At 39.3% G+C, this 20,038-nt stretch overlaps 1 protein-coding gene across 1 annotated transcript in view; it reads right to left on the bottom strand.

Moving 5' to 3' along the window:
* LOC136825207 (uncharacterized) overlaps positions 1 to 20,038 on the bottom strand; it is a 93,897-nt gene that overhangs the window by 57,733 nt on the left and 16,126 nt on the right. Inside the window, exons 4-9 of the mRNA XM_067081235.1 lie at positions 18,585 to 18,735; positions 18,385 to 18,493; positions 10,532 to 10,684; positions 9,831 to 9,904; positions 9,621 to 9,750; positions 4,858 to 5,029 (exon numbers count right to left, since the gene is read on the bottom strand). Coding sequence (XP_066937336.1) covers positions 4,858 to 5,029; positions 9,621 to 9,750; positions 9,831 to 9,904; positions 10,532 to 10,684; positions 18,385 to 18,493; positions 18,585 to 18,735 — 789 coding nt within the window. The remainder of the gene's footprint in view (positions 1 to 4,857; positions 5,030 to 9,620; positions 9,751 to 9,830; positions 9,905 to 10,531; positions 10,685 to 18,384; positions 18,494 to 18,584; positions 18,736 to 20,038) is intronic.

Raw genomic sequence — 20,038 nt, forward strand, 5'->3', positions numbered from 1 at the left:
CGACTTACGGCATTCTGTACTTAGGGTGCTTTTTCACATATATTTATAAATAAAAAAAGGTGCCGAGTTACGGCTGATGTGCCAAAGTCATGGTGCCTTATCTACGATTATGGCCACGTAGCTGTAGGTGCTGTAATGTGGTGAGAAAGCCAGTTTAGGGTTCACTATAAGGAGGGGAGAAAACCAGTGTAAGGTCCACTATCAGTAGTTCTCTATAAGGATGGGAGAAAACCAGTTTATTTTTATAAAAATTTTTAATACGATGTTCTGAAGTGCAGAGTTTTAAGACTTACAGCACGTCGCTGGAATGGAACCCCCACCATAACCCGGGGACTGCCTGTAGCATAGTTTACTTTTTAAGTACTTTGTGGTCCATTTGTAAACACAAGTAGCCAAAATTTCTCCATCTAATTACCTTATGCCTGTTAAGAATGGTACCAAGATCAGAGACAAATACTGTAATGTGTTTAAGAGCCCAAAACTAAATAGTACAGCCACTTAAGTCATCTGAAATAGGTTTTTGATACACAGTATTTCATACCAGGATAAGTATTTGCCGTAAATTCATTACAAATTGGAACCATCACAAAATCAACTAAAATGTAAAAACCAACATTTTCTCAAGTCTATACAGTGGCCCCTACCACCCCCTCCAATTTAATGCATTTCACTATTCTGCATTTATTTTGTTGCGGATCTTTGTGGAACACATTCACTTGTCTGCGTGGGAAATTTCACTAGTTTACAGATTTGCCTTTGGGCTGTATCTCTAAAATTATCACTTAATTCGCTTATTTTCGTAGAGCAACACACACAGAGAGAGAGAGAGAGAGAGAGAGAGAGAGAGAGAGAGAGAGAGAGAGAGAGGGGGGGGGCAAAGAATTTTATAAATTTATGGGAGACAGCGAGGACTAACCAAGTTTGTATGATAAATGATTTACCTAGTAAGCATTAATTTTCAAATTAATATTTTGCTGAATAAAATGGCTGCACTTTGCAAATTGATTTTACACCGAGTTTTCTCATTGCTTCTAATAATTCGCTTTTCCTACACATCAATATTAGTCAATAATTGTCCAATGTTCATATTTCGATGGATGAAACAACATATTTCTTACAGCAGAATTATTTTAAAGCAATACAGAAGGGCACTCATGGCAGTATATATAAGGGTGTCTCAGATCAGGTCCATTTTTCATTGGCTGCCAGAGTCTCCTCGGGTCAAGCCTCCTCGGGTCAAGCCTCCTCGGGTCAAGCCTCCTCGGGTCAAGCCTCCTCGGGTCAAGCCTCCTCGGGTCAAGCCTCCTCGGGTCAAGCCTCCTCGGGTCAAGCCTCCTCGGGTCAAGCCTCCTCGGGTCAAGCCTCCTCGGGTCAAGCCTCCTCGGGTCAAGCCTCCTCGGGTCAAGCCTCCTCGGGTCAAGCCTCCTCGGGTCAAGCCTCCCGGTCAAGCCTCCCGGGTCAAGCCTCCTCGGTCAAGCCTCCTCGGGTCAAGCCTCCTCGGGTCAAGCCTCCTCGGGTCAAGCCTCCTCTCGCACAGTGATGGTCGTATGCGCTCTTGCATGCGTGAGCTGGAGTGCACGTTAATGAGTATTATTCGGAGGGTTGCTGCCTGCAGATGGACATTCCTGATTGGTTCACTCATCTGGGATGCCAGTAGGTACTGGCCTTTGCACCGATGTCAGGAGGAGGAAGGTCTCCTGTGTGGTATTGAGGCTCAGCTTCTCTCCCCCAATGTGTAGGGCTTCCAGGTGGTGTAGGAGGCGATGGTCGGTCACTTGATCTATCATCTCTATGTTAGGGATAATGCCATTCTTTTTTAGTCTCAGGTTATGGGCAGTCCTAGCGTGATTAAATATGGCACCCTCCTGGGTACGACAGGAGATCCTCTTGGAGAAGTGCATGGTAGTCATACCGATTTAAGAGCCGAGGCACTCTCAGACAGCGCATTTTTATCGGTGTACTACAGTTTTTTTCTTCATGGGATCCTGCTTGAAGTGGACTGGGCTATTTCTCATCACCAGGTTTCAGTTACCGGCTGTAATGCTTTAAAAATAAATAACTTTTGCTGTAAGAAATAAGATTTTTCATCCATTGAAATATGAACACTGGACAATTACGGACTAATACTGATATGCAGAAAAAGCAAATTAGAAGAACTGAGAAAACTCAGGATAAAATTTGCAAAATGCAGCAAAATGCAGCCATTTTATTCAACAAAACTTGCCTCAAAGAGAGCCTTCTTCCTTAACTATAATATATATATATATATAATACCAATAACAATAATAATAAATACTGTAATTGAAAAATCAATGCATCTCTATAGTAAATTGTGAAAATTTAAACAAATACATATTCCAGATCTTTTCCAAAGCTCTGACATGAGGGGGAGGTTGGACCTGTCATGTGTCAAATATCTGACTGTGACCCTTGCGATCAGATATTTGACATATGACAGGTCCAACCTTCCCCTCCTCTCACATGAGAGCTTTGGAGAAGACTGGGAATATGTATTTAAAATTTCACAATTTATAGATATTTTTTATCATTATCATCATTATCATTATCATCATTATTACCATTATCACCATTCTGCCCACTTGGTGGTTAAAGTAGCTATGAATGATACCGGAAAAAAAAAATTCTTGCAAATATATTTTTAAGGGTAAAATGTTTAAGATGACATATTTCAAAGATTAATAACTTAGTGTAAATATTTTTTTTATCGTAAATGTATTGTACATAATCATGAAAATACTAATATGACCTAATTAACAAACCTACCAGTGTTTGGATCTACATACATGTCCAGTTGATCTAAACTACCCACATATTTTAGATATGCTCTACAAAGTAGTACTATCCTAAAATATGCACCTGTACAGCAAATATTTCAAAATCTTATGACAAATACTGTTTATGTAAAATATATGCCCAGTGCATTACATACGAACAGAACGAAACGCTGAGTTACAAAGGCCAAAGAAAACATGCATGTCTGAATGACAGGGATATGTAAGAGTAACAGTTGTAGGCTTAACTTAATTTTGCAACATGACTTTGAAACTATATTAGGGTGTTATGGGATGATAGTTTGAGGTATATTTTTATTTGAACTATCAAGTTTGGCAATGAACAGTTAAAATATCCATTTATAAGCATTTTAAGGACGTATATAGCCTATTTATGAGCACCAGTAGTAGGAGAGTACTGTAATTTAAAGATACTTTGGGTGTTTTGGGATGATTTGGGGTGTATTTTTCTTTGAAATTGTTTTAGTATGATAATTTAAGGTACATTTGTCTGAACCATCAAATTACTCAGTGAAATGTTAAAACAGTCAGTTATAAGCATTTTAGTTTAAGGGGCACAAGGTATTTGGCAATTATAAGCAATTTTAAGGGGGATTTTTGCATTTCCACAGATTTTGCATTTCTGTGGTAGGTTCTGGAACCTATTCTCATAAAAATGGAGGAGCACTGTACCGTACTTAAAACTCTGAACTGATAAAAAGGACTGTGAGGAAATTTATGGGGAAGTAAAATGATCCATCTTACAGCAGAAGATCTTCAATACTTTCCTTGCGGTAGTTCCATAGTTTTAGAGATTTTTCAAAAATAGCAGTACTGCATTACTTGGGTTGTCCTTTTAAGCTTACACCTACAAAAAATTACTGCAGCTCTCTGTAGGTGCACAAACTGAAAATTCAGTGACATTGACCACCAAGGTTTTCACAACTGTCACGAACAATTGCACATAATTTAAAATGTATGCTTTGAATCAAAATAGCTGTATTTTTTATAATTCATCTTGATATTTAGCAGGCTATAGCACAAGTGTTAAAAAAACGTAGGTATATGCTGTTATTAGCCTTGTGCCTATGTAGGCTATTATGGTTAACCAAATTTACAAAGCATTCATTTTTTTTTGTCTCCCTAATTTATATACCCCTTAATACAGCACTCTTACTATTTGTATGCATACCTCTAAACTGAATGACAATCATTGGCATTTACGTTTATCTCTTCGCAAAGAGAGAATTTTTAATTAATAATTAATACATAGTCCTTAGTTTTTAAACAAGCCTGAGATATTGAAGGCTAATTTGTTCTCTTAAAGTATTTCACAACTAGTGTAAATTCACAAGACAGTAAATTTGCAAGAGATTTCATTGCCAGTTTCGCTTCCTAAAGTAAAAGAAACATTATATAATATATATCTGTATTTTTAAAAGAGCTTCCATTTGGATAACCAGAAACTCATGAAATTTAACAATGCTTTTCAGACTTATTTTCAACCCATCATCAAGTGTATTGTCTGATCACAAAAAAAAATTTAGTAAGTGTTAGGTCAATTTTGGACAACTTAGATTACTCAGGCATACAGTTTCATTCCAGAACAATTATGCATATATTTAATACTAACTACATCAGGCAGGACCTATTTCAGACTAACTAGCAGCAGTGGCCAGCATCATTTCACACTTGCACACCACAATATTGTATCTTAATGCAGTAATGCAGTGTCCTATACAAATTTTCCAGTTCGTGTACAAAATGTGCATCACATTACAGTAAACTGTGCACTTACTGTATGCTCAAAAATTGTTTCCAAAGGAATTTGCATGCTTTCCTGTTAAGATTTTAATTTTAAGAGAGAGAGAGAGAGAGAGAGAGAGAGAGAGAGAGAGAGAGAGAGAGAGAGAGAGAGAGAGAGAGAGAGTATATCTCTTTTCTACAGCACAAGATCTTGCCTTGATATCAAAATACGAATGATGCATTAAATACACTACTTCATGTAAATCAAGTTACCAAACTAGGGCAGAGGAGCCAACTACTACTAATAACTGACACTTACTATCCCACCAGTAGACTGTTGCCCGACTGCCATCACTCCTAACAATGACATAATTCTTCAAGTCATGAGCATCAACGTAAGTCACCACTTGAAGAACTCTAGTCTCTGCGAGCTGCTGAACTAATGTTAGGGTGTCTGCTATGGGGTCTAGTTCATAAATGTGTGTTCCTTTCTGAAATATTAAAATGGAATTTGCTCACAAAAGTAAAAATTAATCTAAACCTAAGTATCTGAAACTGGTAAAGAAATTTCTCATGAGCTATAGGTCACTAATTCAGTACAAAATTTTAGGAACCCAAAATTAAGAAAATAAACTGGTGCATTAGGTGTATACTAACAATTCTGGTGCACATTGAGTTACAGTTTCAGTTGAAAAAGTGATACTTAGTCAAATGTGAAACTACGTTGACCTTTGCATAGAATTTCTAGTATAGTACTGTACGAGAACTACTGCTCCATCAGCAGCCTTGCATACAAGGGATTAGGTGCATCACATGCAATCATTCCCAGCTGAAACAAACGGGAGGGCTTAGTCTAAGCAGGTTCTCACTCCATGCACATCCCTGATAAACTTATTTTTGTAATTCCAGTACAAATACTTGAAGTCATCCTGGCCCCTAAGGTGGTTAGAGATGCCAGCAAAACAAAGACCACTATTGAGATTTAAAATCAATAGAATAACATGTTGCTAAAGGAGTGAAAGCTATTGCCAAACAAAGACCTCATACAACTGAAGAAAAAAAGTGAAAAAGTTACCTTGTGATAAATGTTTGAGACCATCATTTGTGATAAGGCATAAGTGCAGGCTGATCTCTTTATAAGCACCCACTGCACAAGTGCTGATGCAGGAAACTCTGTTCAAAGCCAGTCATAGGTGGCGTGAGAAATTAAAGAATTGCCATGCATTGTAGCGAGGTATAAGGCCACTGCCATTTCTGACAAAGCTCCCAAAAAGTACTCTCAAGAGTTAAAGGATTGTCAAGGCTGAAGGTTGGTCCCTGAAGTGTTAAGTATGAGGGGACAGGCCTATTTTGGAAAAAAAAATCACCCAAGAGGCCAATTCACTGCCAGAGCATAAAACAATGAAAGACAAGCTGACTTTTGCTCAGTGTACAAATGGGCAACTTTAAACTGAAGCCATTGCTTGTCTACCACTCAAGAGAACAGAGGGCTTTAAAAAAAATAATGTCATCAAACAAAAGTGAAGAGCTAATAGTAAAGCTTTGGTAACCAGACAATTACCTGTTGAGTGGGTGAATGAAGTGGTTGGCCCTAGTGTCAAATACCTCTAAGAGAACCAGTTGGCTCTTAAGGCCCTTCTGTGCTACTGCTCCTGCACTTCCTCCAGGCTTTGAGGTAGAGTTGTATGAGGAATTCTGCTTCATAAGACAAGCTTTTGCCCTAAGACATTACTCGTCTCATCCTTGATATGGAGGATAATTTGGGATAGCAAATTAGCTAGCATCTTTGAATGCTTGTTGTAACACCTGGTGTGGGAGCAACAGCAGACAGATACTCCCTCTGGTCATGGCTCCTCTCTACCAGTAGCGGCGTGGCGCTAGAGCAAAGGGTCGCCTCTCCTGAGTGGGTGCTTTGCAACGTAGGTGGTCAATCACAGGTTGCCAAAGCTAACAATCTCAAAGGGTCACAAATATGTGGATCTGCCCTTGCCCTGGGCACAGTACAATAGAACAACAAAGACCAGATAAAATTAACCTACACCACACGACATTTTAGCCAAAACCATAAAATTCAAGGAGAGTGGATAGAGGAAAGGGGAAGGCGTTCCTCCTATCCTTCATCCCCAAGTACCATGCCAGCTGCAAAGAACGAACCTAAAGTATTGCATTTTTCATACACTGTTTCAACGTTCTGTTAGTAAAACATGGCAACCACTGACTTGCACCTCCAAAATGTTGTTTGCAAAATTGAAGAGAGACAGGTAACATTAAAAAGCCAAAGACATCGCCACAGCTCTTATTTCATGAGCCTTTACTTTGCACAAAGGTAGTAAATAGTCTTCTAACTCCTGAATGTGCTTCCGAAATCACAGATCTTAAAAAAAAATGATAGTGCATTCTTGGACAAAGGACGGCTGGGGTTTTAACAGAACACCAAAGACTAGGGGCTGATCCTCTAAGGTTTTTGGTTCTCTCAATGTATACTCTTAGAGCTCTTACCAGGCAGAGGACATTCTCTTGATCGGATGGGCCTAGTACTTTTGAGAGGCTACTGATAGAAAAGGAGCGAGGCCAAGGGTTAGCCGGGTCCTCATATATGGCCAAAAATCCAAAATTAGCGAGTATACTGCATTGCCTTGTGAGAAACCTATCCTTTTATCAATGGCATGAAGCTCACTGGCTCTCTTGGCTGTAGCCAGTGCCACCAAGAATGTCTTCTTCGTAAGATTCCTAAGGGACAACAACTCCAAAGGTTCAAACAATGGTCCTGAAAGCCAGTTGAGGACCACATCCAAGTTCCAAGCGACTCTTGAGGGTTTAACTTGCTTACTAGTATTCAAATGTTTGATTAAATCACTGATGTCTTGGTTTGAAGACAGGTCTAGTCCTTTATGTTTGAATACTGAACTCAGCATCACTCTGCAACCCTTAACGGTAGATGTTGCGAGTCCTTTCAATGCTCCGAGATAAAGAAAATCTTCGATCTGGGTTACAGATGTTTGAGAAGAGGAAATATTTCGCTCTCGGCACCACTTCCTAAAAACTGCCCACTTGGATTGGTAGACTGCAGAGGAAGACTGTCACCTGCACTTAACAATAGCCTCTACAGCCTTTCTTGAAATCCTTTTGCTCTGACAAGCTCCCTGACAGCCTGAAGCCTGTCAGAGCGAGAGTGGATAACCCTTGATGGTGTTGGAGAAAGTGCGGCTGACTGAGAAGACTTCTCCTCTGAGGAAGTAGCCTTGGGAAGTCTGTCAAAAGGCTCAACAGATCGGGGGAACCTCTCTGTGTGGCTAAAAGGGAGCAACTAGTGTCACTGACATGTTATAGTGTGAATTGAACTTCAACACTTCCCTCACCATGCTGAAGGGAGGGAAGGCATGAAGGTCGAGGTTCGACCAGTCCTGCAACATGGCGCCCTGTTGCCCATGCTTGTGGGTCCGGAGCTGGGGAGCAACACAAAGGAAGACTATTGTTCCTTGACGTCGCGAACAGGTCTATCGACAGCTTTCCCCACAGCTCCCACAGGTCAGTGCACACCTGTGGATTGAGTGTCCGTTCCGTCGGTAGGACCTGTTTGCCACGACTCAATTTGTCCGCAAGGACGTTCATCTTGACCTGAATGAAGAGAGTAACTAATTGGGTCTTGTTGCTCTTTGCCCAAAGAAGAAAAGTCTTTGTCACTTCGTAGAGAGTAAAAGAATGGATCCCTCGATTCTTGATATAAGCTAGGGCGGTCATGCTGTCTGAATGAACTGCTACTGTCTTGTGGAAGGTTAGCATTGCAAAGTGTTGAAGTGCCAGATGAACCGCTTTTAGTTCCTTCATGTTTATGTGGAGGTTTCTTTCGGAAGGAGACCATGTTCCTGACACCTACATGGAAATGGGAGAAAAAGCTGTCACAGGCATTGAAGGGCTAGGCATAACATCACTATCATCCCTTGAAGAATGCCCTACACTAGCGGAAGCCTTTGCTTCGGCCCTAGCCGTAGCTTTCCTAATTCGGTCTCGTTTCAATTTGTCTAAGTGTGTCTGTAAAGTCTTCTTTGCTCTTCTCCCAGTCTTTACATTTGTCACATTTCAGTTCAGGAGAACAAATTTGTTCCCTACAAGTACAACATATGGTATGAGAGTCATATTTTGCCGATGTGAGTCTAGTTTTGCAGCCTTTGCTGCAGTACCTAATGCTAGACAAACTAGAGTCCGACATAATGGTCAAAATTCCAAATAAGTCACAATCAAAGAAGTATCCAAAATTCTAGCTATGCTAGATAGCTACGCTACCAAAAATCAAAGTACTTCACCAAAAACTATCTCCGACCATCCGGTGAAAACGAAACAAGAGCTGTTAATAACTGTTGTTCAGTCATTAACCGGCAGAAACAAATTGAGCTCCTTAGCTACGTTGTACATATACTTCCCCGATAGAGAGTGGGGCAGCATACCTACACCCAAAACAAAAGAGCGCTACCGCGAATTCGAATTTTGAGCCGTTGCTCAAAGTAGAAACTGTAGCTATGTAATTATTGGTAAGTTACTTATATAAAAATGATGGGTCTGGTGTCACTTTGAAACTAAACTACCCTTTAAAAAGTTACAAAATAATCTTAATGGAATGTCTATAAAGTTTGCCAAGGTCAAAATTTATATTCGTAAATTTATGAAAAAATATCTTATTGCTCTTCTTGCTGTCAAAATGACTTACTGCCAAAATGAATGGTAAATCTCCTTTTTAGAGATATGTTGACACTGCAGTTATCTATTAAAATATAAAAGAAAAAAGGCAGTTTATTTTGTATTGGTTTAGATGAAAATTCCTTTGAATAGCCACTACCTGTATGAGAGAGAGAGATGGGAAACCATTCTGCAGCACTTCAAACGTCCTCAAGACTAACCATCAATTCTTTTTACAGATTATATTAGTTAACATCTTAATTTGAGGGGTGCATTTGAATGTCATTACTTCACCACAACCTCAAAGGGTTAAGTAATCTTTAAAACTAGTTTTAATAGAAAAACTAATCATGCAAATAAAGTTAACACACTATCATTAATGTACTGTAAATAACTGGGAATACTCACAATATTGTTCATTCCAATAATTATAATATAGTCTCCACCTTCAGCAAATCCAGTTATTGAATGAACACCAGTACATTCCATTGTAAAGCGGTCACGGCGATCAAAATAACGCCCCATCAACATGTATATTCTGAAAAACAAGTAAAAAGTTACTACCTTCAAAATCATTTATCAATCATGTCATTCAATTCACAAAACTTAATCACTTACTCTGTTGTCCCAACAGAATCTGAAGGTGATGAACGATATCTCTCACCTACAACCAAGTACACAGTATCAGCAGCCTGGAACAGTTTTGCAAATATTAAACTATTAAAATTTTTCTTAAATTCGACACATTCAACTTGCAAAATTACACCACATTCAAAAATACACCCCCCTCTAGAGGCTATACAGTATATTAAAAACCCATGCCACTGAAATCCACAGTTTATCACAGTTTCCCATTCAAACCAATGTGGTATCCATATTAGACCAATACTTCCATTAAGTGGTCACAAAGCCTAGAACTCCTGTGCATAATTCTTACTTTTAGCTTCATAGATTCCTGATGAAAGTTAAATTTTGGAACTCTATAAAATATAACTGATTCCTGGCTATCTACAGGGTCCCCAGTTATTTAGCGTGGGTTCTGTTCCCGATGGCTTGATAACCAAAAATCGCAGATTGCCGGAAACTAACAAATATTGGCAATTAACAGCGCTGATAAGCAGGGATCTGCGCCTCTGTTAGGTGGATATCAGCACCGATCTTTGGTTATCAGCGCCCAAAATCCAGCTGTCATTGTCGCTACACAAGCACCACAAAACCGGATCGCCAATAACTGGGAACTGCCTGTATAGTATATGGTATATGCTAAGTAATTTTTGTATTTCTAAAAGTCAAATTGCTGTGAAAGGGTAAGTCCTTGCCTGAAACATGTGAAGAGCTCCAAGAACTCCTCTGAGAGGAATATTTTGTGGCTGTCTGACTTCGCCGGTTAAAAGGTTTACACAGACAATTGCTACCAACCTTGAATCAGAGGACCCAAGAGCAATCCACAATAACTCATGATCAACTGCAGCCTGAAAAATTAGTTATTTGTCAAGTCACCAGAATTTCCCTTTCAAACATTACAAGAGTTTTAAATTATAAACAAACTCATGAAAAATATTGTTAACCAGTCACTATAGCAAGAAAAGTGCCATAAATTACCAGAAAAAAAACAAACCAAAAGCATCTAGTAATGAAATTTTTAAGGGCAGGAGTACTAAACTAAAAAAAAGGCAATTTCTAAAAAATATTTTATAATAAACTACAAAAACTTTCAAAAGATTATCTCTCTCTTACAAGAGACATTCAAATTATAGAATCCACTGGGATCTAATTAAGACCAGAGTATTTTCTCCTAATGACAACCAATAGCATTATTTACAGTATACAATATAGCATTATTTATAGTATATAAGTCTGTAATTGATAAGCAAAAGAATTTTAGCAACGACAGCACTGTTTACAGCATACAAACCTATAATAAGGTAATTTATTTTAGCAACAGCTTTACAAGAACAAGAATGAAACTTTGGAACTACAATATATACTATACACAAGATATTTCAAGATAAAATAGTTTTGAACAATACTATTTAATGTTTAAGCAGGCAAATTATATGCAGACAACTTACATAAGCTGTTTTAAATAATTCTACAAGTAATAGTTGGTATTTTAATGACCTACACCTTATTTGGGATTACAATTTACATCACCAGATCCTCCATGATTTTTAATAGAAAAGCTGATGAATTTATATCTGTGCTGTCTCAGTGACAACAAAATTCTCAAAATCACATTGGGCTTTATATCACTGACTCTCATACTTTGTTCCTCCAGCATAGCAGAACTTGAATAAACATTTGACAACCCAAACATTAGTGACTATCCTTCCAATTTTTACTTTAACAGACCATCACCTTTCAAGTACAAACTGATGATACTGACCCTCTATGATTCTGATCGAGTACAGCAAAAGTGTTAAGAGTAATACAGTCTTTACAATAGCAAAGACATCAATAAACACCAGATAATCAGAAATATTTACAGAGACAAATCCATAATATTTGACAGCATCACACTAAAGACATGTCAAACATACCATTGACAATGCTAAAAATCAGACATGGACCTTATGACCAATGGGGTTAAATTTGGATTCTTCCAGTTCTCAAAAAACCTTTGCTTAACATTCTCAGCTCTAAGGCAAAAAAGATTAAAATAGCATTCCCTTTACAACAGCATTATAGGAAAGTACTCTTGGCTGCCAATAATACTAACAAGGAGTGTTTCATAGTACATTCTTCAATGAACTGGTTCCAGAGGCTCAAAAGGACCTGCAGGTAAAATTTTATAACTACGTACATCCTAACTCCAGAGAGTATCAGAGATTGATACTAAGTTCTAGGGGCTTCACTCTCAACTGATCAACACCTTAAGGTGCTCATCATCAGCCAGATCCAATTGCATGTGATCCAATACGGAGTCAAGCAAGGAACTATAACCTGGAAAGAAGACTACAGGAGCTGAAAATTCCTCTAAAACAGAACCCAGTGATATACACAAACCACTGTTTCCGATACATGGCCATTATTTCTCTACTTAAGGATATATTCCAAAATACCTTTGAAAGCCTAACTGGCAGGATATGGTTTAGCAGCTCCAAGTGGTTAAGTGTGGGCAGTGTGCATTAGAAGAACCACATGGATTTCGATAGTTTGAGTGTATTTTTCCTTAACAGAAGAACAAGCAAGATCTACAATGGGAGTATTGTCCAAAATCATTTCCTCTGAGGCTATCTGGGCTCTATGAGAGCCATAGAGCAACTCTTGCACTCAAAATTTTTTCAATACTTTCCTTACAGAGAAAATATAGGAGGGGGAGGTATGTCTGTCTGAATTTGAACAAACTTGAAGACACGCATCCACAGCTCAAGACTGAGGGCCCTCAACAGAGAAGCAGAAGGCTGGTTGCTCCTGTTCAACTGCATGCTTAAGGCCACATTTGAGTGGCCCCAATTCCACAGTGGCTATTGGACTCACGGGTATAATGAAAATTCCGTAGGCAGAACTTGCCCTCCCTGAATCCTTTATTGCCAGAAACATTGCCCTGCCACAGAATTAAGTGGAGAACCAATACAATGTTCAGTTTTGCCCAAAAGCAGTCTTTCCTCCACAACTCAGTCTGACCAGGTGTTTGCACTGTACAGTAGAAACTTCCATATAACCTACAGTTTGAGCACTTTAAATAAATCTACCGAGAATACTCAACAATCTTGCCACTACCCTAACATCTATGTTAAGTTTACCAGGTGTATTGTTGACCATTCTATGGCGCATGTTAGTCCAGTGTCACAACATTTGTCCTAAATCTTCGTTCTGTTTTGAGACTAGGAAAAAAACCCTCAATGCAGGCTTAAGAATACACTTGTTTAAATCTTGACCCCTCCTACAGAACCTGGTGACAATGATGGTCCTGCATTTAAGTTTAATGAACATTTGCTGTAAGTAGTAATTTATGCCGAGACCGTACCATAATTCTCCTGTGAGCCCATGTGCCCTAACAAAGAAAGCAGCCCATGTGCCCTAACAAAGAAAGCAGCCCATGTGCCCTAACAAAGAAAGCAGCCCATGTGCCCTAACAAAGAAAGCAGCCCATGTGCCCTAACAAAGAAAGCAGCCCATGTGCCCTAACAAAGAAAAAGCTAACAAGAAAGCAGCCCATGTGCCTAACAAGCAGCCCATGTGCCTTAACAAAAAGCAGCCCATGTGCCCTAACAAAGAAAGCAGCCCATGTGCCCTAACAAGGAAAGCAGCCCATGTGCCCTAACAAAGAAAGCAGCTACCCTTTAGGAAGTTTCCTTAAAGGCACAATTCTTCAGGAAGCAAGAAGTGTATTTGTCTTCTGATGGAAAAGCCTACATATAGCAAGTTTACCCTCATCCCCAGAAAGAATGTACAGTAATGGAATATGAAATTTAGGCTTGAAGCCAAGCACTGGCATCCGAGGGATTGCTGTATTCAGCGCTATAATGAATTTGGTTTGAGATCAATAGTTATGGCAATGAATTTTTAAATTAAATCAAAAGATTTTAAAACTATGGTAAAAATTGACATTTGGAAAAAACTGATACAGTATTCCTATTTATCAGGTCCAATAAAATTTTAGCAAAGGTGGAAAATTCCACAAAATTAATCCAAAGAAATATATAATTATCTATGGACTCATGGACTCTTGGACTCTAACCCAGGAACAAATTCCTAGGGTTCAAGAGCCCCCTCACCATGTCAAGGTGGTCATAAGTTGAGGGAGCATCCCCAGACAGAGAAAGCACTGAGGAGTCAAGGAAGTCCGCTGAAAATCAAAGATGATACCATCCCCTTATGTACAACAAATTCCTTGCAAATACTTTATACAAAGCACCTTGAATAGGAATACCTTCTGTGCAAATATACATCTAACTTGTGCAACTGATGATCTATTGAGGAAAATGCACCCCATGTATCCACTGAATCCTCTAGTTCTTTTGGAAAGTTACTAAAACCATGCTGGAAAAAACCATGAAGAATGGGACAGATGACTCAAGTTGTTCAGTCTCAATACATCCAACACTTACCCAACTCTCCCTCTGCTTATGGCACTAGGAAAAAAAGGAATAAGTAAAATTCAAGGCAATTACATTCTTCTCTAATTACAACCTCCTACTGTAAAACAAGATACTTCTGCTGGAGAAGATACAAAGGAAAAGGCTATAGAAAATGATGCCAGCACAGGTGAAACCACAAGGAAAACTTTCCTTCAGTACCTCTACCACCTAAGTTCTGCTCCTAAGTACCTCCTAAGTATCTCCAAACATGCCAGAAGGCCTTTGACTGACTTCCTACTGCAACCTGAGGGTTGAACTGATTTCTGAACCATATCAAAGACCCGCGAGAGAGAAACAGGACTGTACCAAAATATCCTCCCTTTACGCCTCAAAAAGAGTCAGGCTTAGAAGGTGACCCAAAAATGAAAACCAAACACCTGCCATCTCAATGCAGGAGAAACCTTGACAACAGACAGGAGCACTAATGTTCTCACTTCAGTATAAGCATGAGAAAATTTGCCTGCAGCACCAGAAATATCGTCGATCACACCAGTCAAAAACTAAGACTCTTCCTCTCTGAAAATCATGCTGCTGCCACAAACAAAGCTGGTGCACAGAAGAGACCTTCATACTGAGCAAAGTTCAGTGAAAGATAAAACTTGAACAATCTAACAACTGACCTGGACAAAAACTCCATCCCATCATGTCTACAGCACATTGTCAGTCTCAGGAGTCTTTTCAAAGGAATAAGACAGGCAAAGAAAAACAAATGTATTCAACCAAAGGATGTTTAAGTGCCTGTCTGTCCCGTTACAGGCAGCTCCTGTAAGTGCCTGTCTGTCCCGTTACAGGCAGCTCCTGTAAGTGCCTGCCTGTCCCGTTACAGGCAGCTCCTGTAAGTGCCTGCCTGTCCCGTTACAGGCAGCTCCTGTAAGTGCCTGCCTGTCCCGTTACAGGCAGCTCCTGTAAGTGCCTGCCTGTCCCATTACAGGCAGCTCCTGTAAGTGCCTGCCTGTCCCGTTACAGGCAGCTCCTGTAAGTGCCTGCCTGTCCCGTTACAGGCAGCTCCTGTAAGTGCCTGCCTGTCCCGTTACAGGCAGCTCCTGTAAGTGCCTGCCTGTCCCGTTACAGGCAGCTCCTGTAAGTGCCTGCCTGTCCCGTTACAGGCAGCTCCTGTAAGTGCCTGCCTGTCCCGTTACAGGCAGCTCCTGTAAGTGCCTGCCTGTCCCGTTACAGGCAGCTCCTGTAAGTGCCTGCCTGTCCCGTTACAGGCAGCTCCTGTAAGTGCCTGCCTGTCCCGTTACAGGCAGCTCCTGTAAGTGCCTGCCTGTCCCGTTACAGGCAGCTCCTGTAAGTGCCTGCCTGTCCCATTACAGGCAGCTCCTGTAAGTGCCTGCCTGTCCCATTACAGGCAGCTCCTGTAAGTGCCTGCCTGTCCCGTTACAGGCAGCTCCTGTAAGTGCCTGCCTGTCCCGTTACAGGCAGCTCCTGTAAGTGCCTGCCTGTCCCATTACAGGCAGCTCCTGTAAGTGCCTGTCCCATTACAGGCAGCTCCTGTAAGTGCCTGTCCCATTACAGGCAGCTCCTGTAAGTGCCTGTCCCATTACAGGCAGCTCCTGTAAGTGCCTGTCCCATTACAGGCAGCTCTGTAAGTGCCTGTACCATTTAAAACCAGCTTTGTACATCAAAGTATGATAAAACTTATGAAATGTGCTCTAACTGAAGGAGAAAATGAGTTTCTTCAAATAATTAATGGGTACCAAAATAACTGAAGATAACACCTAAATTTATTTAAAGGGCCTCTTTCCTCCACTAAACAGGAAGAAGCAAAGTGCAACACTAGCAAATGCTGAAAAACCAAAAGAGATACCTCCAATTCAAACTTCTTCCTCCAGAGTTGACACAATTTGGCTCAACAAAAGACAATGAAGTACCATGGACACCTAAGCAAACAGGAAAGGTTGGGAGAAAGGGAGAGGGCGAGGAGTGACAGCAACAACTGTCCCCACCTTGCCCACAAGTGACTCAACAGACTGAAGAGCATTCCCAGGCAATACATCCTTAAGAAGCCAAGATACTGTAACCATGGTAGAATTAGAAAGAGAAACATTAATAGATGCAGAAGGAAGAGACTCACGGATAGCCAAAGTAACAATGTAAAGAACATATACTTAAGGAGAAAGATGAATAGCAGACAAGGATTTACAATAAGTAGATAATGTAAGAGACTGGTTTAACTACTGATCGAGTCAATGTAACAGAATAAGTACAGTACAACTCACCATAGACACTATTACATAACACATTAAACCAGACTCAAGAGTATGAAAAACGAGGTAGGTGAAATAGGGCACAGAACCACATCGCCCCGAGAACCAACCCAACTCCCTGGCAGTGGAATCTTCCAACTACTACAAGGCAATTCTAGGCTCAGGCTACAAACAGGTAAAGGCAACAAATTACCTCTTACAGGGGAATTTGAAAATGATTGCACACTGTGGGGGGGACCCAGAACAGTTTCCTAACAAATTCAGACAAACCTTTTAATAAGATTTACATCCTGTCCTAACTAAATACATTCATCCTGAACCAAAAGGGAAGCAGAAGATGGAGCTAAAAAGATGTTTTGGTATTAGCTAAAGCATTAGCAAAGGAAAAAGCCACAGACTGAGTAAGGACACCACAGACAGATGACCACCTGGAGAAGCTGGAGATATGACATGCTACTGACTTGACCTAACAATTTGCTTTCACTATCTTCTTCCATTCTCTTCCTATACTAATGAACTTCTGCATAAAGTCCTTTGAAAATCCCTACATTTCCCTCATCTCTTCTCAAGATCACACACTATACCCTTACAGCCAGCACAATCAATGTATCTACCTCAAAAATCAACATCCTGCAAACACAGCAATCATTCCTATGGAACCTGACATTTTCAGCCTTGATTCCAGTGGAAGGCATTCAAGGAAAAATAAATGAGATGGACCATGAAAGCAGCTACCAGCCAAAAGCAAGAAGTACCAATGAGCATCTACACTCAATAGCATCAAGGCAAACTCAGACGAGCTAAACATTTGAAACACCTAGTGGAGAAAAAGCGTGTTTGAATGCTGACTTTCAGCATAGAAACAAGCTATCATTAACAGTAGGTAAGATTCATTCCAAATAGATTTATGACAAGTTATTCACAACATACCCATTCACCACAAATTCACCAGTAGTTGTGTTGCAAGCATTTGATGTTTGGACACAGGATTATATGGAACGAAAGGAGGATACATCTTAGTACAGAGAAACTCCAGCCACACAGGTTTAGCTTTTATGTACCAAGGAAATGGGGACATGGTGAAATAAGGATATTTTAAAGTAACATCAAGGCTATACATATAAAGATTTATGGTCAAGATAGAGGACTACTGATTTTCCATGTGTTACTGCTGTTGCAGCAAGGGGATAAGCAAATTTCTCTTAAGTTAACAGTACTTTATGAGACCCATTTGACCAAGCCTGAAATCTACTATTAAATTTATCAGTTTAAAGTTCAACAATTTATTAGCCAGATTAAAAGACCAATTATCTTTTATTCTATAAATCAATCTTCCAGTATTGTATAATGTTCACTAACCACAACTGCACTTCTAATCTTTCACTTTTCATGATGCATAGTTACAAATGAAAAGGACAGACTTAATTCCTACATTTTCACACATCAAAATTAATTTATTACAGATGAAAGCAAAACATTTTAATGTCTAGGTCACTGCCAGCTTATGAAAATCAACCTAATATGTCCCACTCCTCAAGCTGTTTTGTACACAGTGTATTTTCTCCCACTGTTCTGGGGATAGAAACAGTGCAGTATGGTTCTTTACCTAGACCTTTGCAGAAAGACTAATTTCTTACAAAATTCACCATACTGAAACTAAAAACACAGCACTGTACATACATTTGAATAGATAATACCAAGAGACTTCACTACTGAACAAAACAGAAGTGAAATTCCCCCTGATAATTTAGAACAGGTAACATAAGCAAACAGCAGTGCAACACCAAACTTTTCACCAGAGAGGTTAGCCTTCCTGCATAATCCTAACTCAAACTAAACCAAATCACAAATGAACTATTAACTCAACATTATACTCACAGTAACGATATCAATTTTATCAAAGGCAACCCCAGACAGTCTGAACTTTGCAACAGTGCCAAAGCCACCATCATATGGGTTAATGGTCATAACAGCTACATTGTCACTCCTGAAAATCATAAAAGTTACTTGTCACCAATGTCCTCTCACCAAAATACTACAGATTTTTAAATACTTCACTACAATGAACAAATACTTACACAGGGCCACTTGTGATTAAGTAAATCCTCCCTTCATGAGTCAGAACTTCAAAACCAGTAACTCTATGGATCCAACCTGAACCATCGTTTTCAGTCAAGTTGAATGGTAAAGTTTCCATATCAGTAACATTGGCAGATTTTGTGTCAATTTCTGCAAGTGAAAAGCAAAGCATAACATTTCATTCTAAGCAACTATCACTGAACATCAGCTACCTTACCAGTAGTAGCTAACCTTCAATATTTCCAGATTTACAGTAATACCTCCAGTTACAGTACATTGTTACGAGTGACATTTTCAAATTTACAGAGACTTAAGACTGGGGAAAAATAAAAATGATATATAGGCTTAAGTACCTGATCAAAAAAAGTATTAAATATATAAATTACCCATTCAGGAATATATCAAGAACTTAAAAACTGTTAACACAGGTCTTTTTTAAACTTTCACCTATATAGGATATATTTACAGTTGTACGTAATTCCAACATACAGCCTTCAGCCATAAAAACTAAAATGCCAAATCCCAAAAATAAGTTTATATAAATATACAATTGTGCAGTTGAATGCACAAAACATGTACATACAGTATTAAACTATTTAGGGGTTATGACTGGTAATTAAAATTAATTTTAAACACTAATAGGGATTTTGCATTTTTTAAATAAAACTGCTGCATGCTATACACCCAATATGGCCATTAAACAGGAATACTGTTAACTGAACAGTCAAATTTTGTAAACATAATTGACAGGCTCCTAAGTGTTAACCAATTGTTTTGTGACTGTCTGCAAGGACTTCCAAAAAGTCATTTATGTATTCATATTGTTTTGGATTAATATATATTTCACTCTTAATGATGCAGAAATTTACCCAAGTTAACCGATTTATGAAACTTAGGCTATCAAGCCAAGCACTGGGGCACTTCCAGACAAAGCGCTTTAGACAATGAAAAGATTGAGCTGGAATGGTTGGACAACAAGATGGAGGGATCTAGAAAATTAATGATCTGCAAGTATCTGAAAGTGGAACTGGGAGAAACCCACCACACTGGCACCAAGAAGTCAGTTACCTGGAGGTTGGGGAGCAAGCAAAAGGCTATAAAGTGGGTACAGCAATGCATTTTATTTACTGAATTATTTACATCTTAAGAAATGCAAGCTATCAAAACTGAGTAGAGTAACTGATATAAGAGGAAGTAAACTCAGGTGCAATTTGTATGTTAAGGCAAATTATGAAACTTACAATTTACTTAAGTTTCACTAAAATTTGACAGCATTATATGCTGTCTTTAGAGTGAAAGAGACCGAATTCAGATATGTTCTCAGTTCATCTGTATTACATGTAAATTATAGGCTGCTGTTAGAACCATCTCTATCTAGCTCTCTCTCTCTCTCTCTCTCTATCTAGCTCTCTCTCTATCTAGCTCTCTCTCTATCTAGCTCTCTCTCTCTCTC

Source organism: Macrobrachium rosenbergii, chromosome 3 (genome assembly GCF_040412425.1).
Source record: "Macrobrachium rosenbergii isolate ZJJX-2024 chromosome 3, ASM4041242v1, whole genome shotgun sequence".
NCBI lineage: Eukaryota > Metazoa > Arthropoda > Malacostraca > Decapoda > Palaemonidae > Macrobrachium > Macrobrachium rosenbergii.